The sequence below is a fragment of the Helianthus annuus genome, chromosome 12 (genome assembly GCF_002127325.2).
Source record: "Helianthus annuus cultivar XRQ/B chromosome 12, HanXRQr2.0-SUNRISE, whole genome shotgun sequence".
Classification (NCBI taxonomy): Eukaryota; Viridiplantae; Streptophyta; class Magnoliopsida; order Asterales; family Asteraceae; genus Helianthus; species Helianthus annuus.
Window position 1 is genome coordinate 30115392 of NC_035444.2, and position 6714 is coordinate 30122105.

The 6714-nt window shown below is 43.2% G+C and overlaps 1 protein-coding gene across 1 annotated transcript; it reads left to right on the forward strand.

The window, feature by feature from the left end:
* Positions 1-580: 580 nt before the first annotated feature.
* LOC110892657 (protein FAR1-RELATED SEQUENCE 5-like) lies at positions 581-2423 on the forward strand. Its single transcript, XM_022139808.2, has 3 exons — positions 581-1015; positions 1097-1666; positions 1764-2423. The coding sequence occupies exons 1-3, from the start codon at positions 764-766 to the stop codon at positions 2421-2423; spliced, it is 1482 nt and encodes a 493-aa protein (XP_021995500.2). The 5' UTR covers positions 581-763.
* The last annotated feature ends 4291 nt before the right edge of the window (positions 2424-6714 follow it).

The window sequence follows — 6714 nt, forward strand, 5'->3', positions numbered from 1 at the left end:
GTGTTCAGTATGTATAAGGACTATGCTGTGTATTATGGGTTTTCTATTCGTAAGGGACAAACCAAGAGAGGGAAGGGTTTTGTCACTCACCAGTACATAAGGTGTACTAAATATTCAAAACCAAAAATTAGGCGTAAAACTGATACCTTGGAGCAGTCAACCTTGACTATTAGGCAAAGTAATTTCACAGTGACAGATTGCAAGGCTAGTATCCTGGTTAAGTTTTCTGAGGGCAGCTCTATGTGCACAGTGGTAGGGTTCCATGAGCACTATAATCATCCCTTTGTTGAGCGTTTTAATCGTGACCTAAGTAGGATTTCAAGGAAACTACCCTTTACATCCAAACAGTTTATCCATAACATGAGTTTGAACAGAATTGGTTCAATTGTTTCTCACAGAGTTTTAGTGTCCCTGATGGGTGGACATCACAACGTACGTGGGACACCAACTGATTTTAAGAACTGGAGCCAGTCGGTTAGGCTTTATATTGGTGACCATGATGCGCAACTTGTTATAGATCGTTTGAAAGAAAGATCAGAGAGCTTACCAGACTTTTACTACGAGTTTGTGGTTGAGAAAGGGCAATTGAGGTCGATTTTTTGGGCAGATGAAATTTCCAAGATAGACTATGAGGTGTTTGGTGATGTGTTAGCTTTTGATGCGACTTATCACACTAACAAGTAAGGTTTTGCAAACTGGCACTTTTTTTCCCCTTTAACATATTATTACCTTTTGTTTTTTTTCTTTGTCATGCAGGTACAACATGATTTTTGTTCCTTTCACTGGTGTTGATAATCATAAACAATGTGTGACATTTGGTGCTGGCTTGCTATTCAATGAAACCACCGAGTCTTACAAGTGGTTACTTGAATCATTTCTGAAGGCACACAAGAAGCAACTAAAGTTAGTTCTGACGGACCAGGACCCTTCAATGAAAGCTGCCATTTCAAAGGTTTTCACAGACGCTCGGCACCGCCTTTGCATGTGGCATATTATGAAAAAACTTCCAACCAAGGTTTTATTAATTTATCAATCTTGTTTGAGAAGTTTTTATTTTGTTACCTCTTTTAACAGCTTGGGGTCCTGTTATTTATAGATTCATGGAGACCTATTACAAAACTCTGAGTTAAGGGCATTGATGCATCGTTTGGTATGGAGTATTCACATGAAACCATCTACATTTGAGACACGTTGGCAACTTTTGATGGAGGAATATGGGTTACAAGATCACGACTGGTTGAATGATATGTACTCAATTAGGGACCAATGGGTACCTGCCTACTTCCGTGATATCCCAATGTGTTGTCTGATGAAGACTACATCAAGATGTGAAAGCTCTAACTCAAGCTTCAAGGTCAACTCTACTAGTGCTAACACACTAGTTCAGTTCATGCTATGTTATGAAACTAGGATAGACAATCAGCGTTACAGGCAACGTGTTGCAGAGTTTAAAACCTCATCTAGTGTATTCATGGACAGTACTGATTTAGCTATTGAGAAGCACGCTTTTGAGCTGTACACATATGCAATTTTCACAGAGGTAAGAAAAGAGATATACAAGGGGAAGTTGTTTTGTTACATTCTAAACACGGAGGATTGTGATGATGTTTGTGTTTACTATGTGAATCAGTTGGACAAGCGAAGCAGTGCAACTAACACATTCACGGTAACTGTGCTGTATCCTTATGATGACATCTTTTGTTTAAGCTTTCATTATGCTTTTTTTCACAGAAGCTTAATAATGTGTTTTGGTGTTTTTGTAGGTTAAACTTGAGTTGAGTAATCAGTCGGTCTCTTCTTCATGCAACAACTTCATCCGTATTGGATATCTGTGTAGGCACATCTTTTGTGTTTACCGGGTAAACAATATTGAAAAAATCCCTGCCCAGTTTGTTGTTAAGCGTTGGACTAAGGACGTGCTTCCCAAAAGTATATTTTCTATTGAGCGTCGATACGGCGTTGACACCCGTCCACAAGCTGCTGCGAGAAGTCAGATTCTTGAGATTGTAACCGAATGTGTAGATGCATTAAGAAGTGATGTTGGAGGACTTTCTACTTTCGCTGAGCAGATAAAGGAACTGAAATCCAAGTTACTAAATGGAGGACCAGTTGATGACGAAGCCAAGAATGATAACTATGCTGCTGTTGAAGAATTGCTTGGTGTTTCTTTAGATGGGGACGTAACTCTCAACAATCCAGACGGGATCAGGAACAAAGGATGCGGCAAACGTCGACGATTGTCTAGAGCATCGCAGGATGGAACGAGCAACTCTGCTATCAAACCTCCCAAAACACCAAGGCTTTGCCGAACATGTATGAAGTACGTGACTGGGCATGATTCAAGAAATTGCAAGAAAAAGAAGAAGAATAAATCGGGTAACGAGGATGAGGACTCAAGCTCTGCGAGTCAGGAGTCCACTTGATATGGTATTTATTTTGATGTGTATGTTGTGCGTGTTTTGAAAACTTGTATGACGCCAGCTTTTTGGTCTCCATTTTTGTGACAACTCGTAGTTCGAGCCCACTTCTGTGTAACATTATGTGCCGATGTGAACTATTACGATTGATATGACGTTATGATTCTGTGTTTTGTGTTATATGAGTGCATGTATGTATGTCATAAACAAACCGAACCACACAACATGGCCTTTGGGCCGTAATATTTGTACTCGAGATGTGGGGCTCGGCCCACTCTCATGCCCGCAAACAAACACCTCTTTAGGGGTTATTGCCCTTAGTTAGTAATAACACACACACATAAGACTCTCGTCTCTCTCTCTCTCTCGGCTTAGGCTGAAACCCGACGGCATCCACACGCACAACCGAAGATCTTTCTTACTCGGATCACCTTTGTGTACTCTAATCGGTTAGTGTCTGCTTATGATTGATGATATTATTCTATGTGTGATAATCTAGTATGATGATCTAGGGTTCATGATAGTATGTTTGATTTTGATGTTAACTATTAATGTTCATGAATCGGCTATTATATGTGATTACCGGATATATATTGTATGATGTGTTAATGGTATCTTGGGTTTGATTATGATTTAGCTGGGAAATTGTTATGCTTTAGGGTCTAAACCGATTTATGTTTGGTGAAAAATTGATGTTCACGCTTTGATCATGACTAGGGTTCATGAGATTTATGTTAAAACTGCCTGTTTGATCCGTTTGAATGGTAACCAAAACTGTTAATTGATTCTGATTGAATTGCCAAAATTATGCATAATCTGTTACGGAATTTAGATGCTACAAATCAGGAAAACTGTTACACACTTGGTTGCGACACATGGTTGCGAGTCGAGACCATAGTTGCGGGTCTAGTTACGACTCGAGACCCCACACTGGTACACACATAGCACAACTCGAAACCGTGGTTGCGAGTCCAGTTGCGACTCGTAACCAACGCACACCGACACAAAACAGCATGAACCGAAACCACTGTTGCGAGTCAGGATGCGACTCGTAACCAGACCATGACAAACCGAAACCACTGTTGCGACTCGTAATCTCTGTTGCGACTCGTACACCACAGTTGCGACTCGAAACCCCTCGTTGCGACTCGAGACCATGTAACCGTACATGCTGATATTGGGCCTGCACAATACGAGCCCAACTGATTGGGCTGAACACTTGGACTTTGCTTGTTTACGTGACTGTTTACGTCGATGCCTATACGTGGAATATGATGTCGAAATACTTGTACAACTTGTTACGTTACGTGTAGAATATACATGCACAACTTGTATACGAATCTGACTAGCATAATAACTTTGGTAGGACGGGGTTGATCACTTTGTAACTTAATTGAACTGTGTGAATCATACCGAGCAATCCTAGGTGAGTTCATTGCATTTTCTCAAGCATGCGTCCCGGTGGTTTGGGACAACTGGTAAACATTTGGAAGGGAAACTTTGGGTAAACAACTTAATCGGTTTTGGTTATTGCCTGGAGGGCAATGGGGGTAATTAGTTGATAGCGCTATTAGGTGGGAAACCTCACACCGGGCCGTAAGGACGGGGGTGAACTAATTATCTGGGTTTCACTATGGTTGTTTAGAGGCACACTCCTCGGTTACGTAAGGGCGGTTCCCCTAGGGTAACTAACCGAACAACATAGTGGGTTGCTAAGAGGCACACTCCTCGGTTACGTAAGGGCGTAGTCCCTAGGGTAATCTAACTTGAGCAACATCGTATCATATCATTGAATCGTATTAACATATATCTGGTAACACAACGCGTAATAACACCTTGAACTCACCAGCGTAGTCTGACACACTTGTTGCATGCTTGTAGGTCGTTAACTTTGGAACGTGGACTTGCTGTCTGGAAGTGCTGGAGTTGTCATGGATCGAAGCTATTGGATTACTCGTATTGACACATTGGTTTTGATTTATTCTGAAACGATTACTAAACAATTTACTATATGCTTCCGCTACTCAACATTATTGAATTGATGACATGTTTTATTAAGTATTTTCTATTAGTTCAATGTGATTGGTGGCTCAGACTCTGATGTGTAACACGCCTCGCGGGGGTTCCCGCAGGTGGTATTTTGGGGGTGTTACAGTTTGGTATCAGAGCCACTGGTTATAGTGAACTAGGTTTTAAAACGTTTTGTAAAACCAGACTATAACCGAACGTCTTCGAAAATCGATCATGACACTCAGCACCAGATTGCAAGGTTCGTTTCTCTCTCGCTTTATACATTACTAGCTTAGCAGTCACACACTCACAACGTATATGAACTGAAACGTGTAACACCATAGTGACTTGATAGTGTGACACTACTCTTCGACTCATGTAGATCTTAGACCTGTAATACCGTCTGTTGTGTTATTTGAACGGGGGAAACTTTGAGCGCAAGCTAAGAGGCTCTGAGATGAACATGCAAATCGCCTTATTATTATGGGTGCACACTTAATAATAACGCGGGGTGCATGCAAGTCCCAGTGAGGCTTATCGAGCGTGAGAAGGGTTCTGCCTTACTATGTGCAAACTTGGTAGTATATAGATATCAGTATGATACTTGACTCCTGTTCCATTTCGATTTCTAAATCGGTTTATTCCCAACTATAGAAACATGAGTGGACGAGGACACGGACGTGGCAACATCAACATGACCCAGGCTGAGTTGAATGACCTAATCAATACCCACGTGGCTGAGGCTTTGGCAGCCTATCAAGCTGGTACGGAATGTACCAAGTACTCTTTACTCTTATACCACGTACACGTCTTTTCATCCCTATAATGTGTTCCCTTTCGTCATTTAGGTCAGCAAGCGCAACCTCAACCTAACCAGCCTGCGTGTACATTCAAAATGTTTATGGACTGTAAGCCACAGACCTTCACCGGAACTGAAGGGGCTGTGGGACTTCTAAGATGGTTCGAGAAAGCAGAGTCTGTGTTTGCTATCTGTAACTGTCCCGCTGGGGACAGGGTGAAATATGCTGCGGGTACCTTGGCTGATGGTGCCCTAACATGGTGGAACGCCCAAGTACAGTTGTTGAGCATCGAGGCAGCGAATGCCACAACTTGGGAAGACTTTAAAGAACTGATCAGGGAGGAGTACTGTCCTCGGGATGAAGTCCAGAAGTTGGAAAACGAATACTACGACTTGAAGATGGTTGGATCTGAAGTCGAAGCGTATGTGAAGCGATCGTATGAACTGGCCGACATGTGCCCGAACTTGTCCCGGCCTATGTCTCGGAGGATTGAGTTGTTCATCAAAGGGTTGCCTCCGCGTGTGAAGAGCTTGGTCACTGCAGCCCATCTCAATGATTTGACACAGATCGTTCGTCTGACTCATAAGATTGTGGACCAAGAGGTGGAAAACGATTCGTTACCTCCGCGTATTTCGGCCGCTGCTGCTGCTACACCCACTGCCACTGCGTCCGCTAATGATAACAAGCGGAAGTGGGGTGATTATGACAAAGCATCTAGTGTTGGCCAGACTCAGAAAAGGCCAGACAACAGCAACCGCAACGTCAGCCAGTCGTCTTCTGTCAATCAAGGCCAGGGAAGTGGCCACAGCCAGGGTTCATATGCAGGGAGGAAGCCACGGTGTAACAAATGTGGCTATCATCATTGGGGGCCGTGTGGTCGGACGTGTAACAAGTGTGGTAAGCCAGGCCATGAGGCCAGGGATTGTAGAACTTCACAACCCAAACACCAGCAGCAACAGAACCACCAGAATCAGAGACAACAGGGACAACCACCCCAGCAGAACCAGGGTTTCAGGAAGGGGTGCTTTCAGTGTGGTGACGAGGGTCACTTTAAGCGGGATTGCCCTCAGTTAAATCAGAACGCCAACGACAACAACCGCCCGAATAACAATGCTGGAAACAACAACAATAACGGTAATAATGGGGGAAACGGTGCTCGAGGCAGAGTGTTCCAGCTGGGAGCAGGGGATGCCAGGAATGACGGCAACGTTGTAACTGGTACGTTTCCTGTTAATGATCGTATTGCTTCTATATTATTTGATTCGGGTGCCGATTGGAGTTATGTGTCCATAGAGTTTAGTCAACGATTAGGGATAACCCCAACGCCTTTAGAAGTTAAACAGGTAGTAGAACTAGCAGATGGTAAAACGATAGAAGCCTCGAATGTCCTCTTTGGATGTAAACTAGATCTCGTGGGTCAGGTGTTCGACATTGACCTCCTTCCCGTTACGCTCGGTAGTTTTGACATAGTGGTAGGCATGGATTGG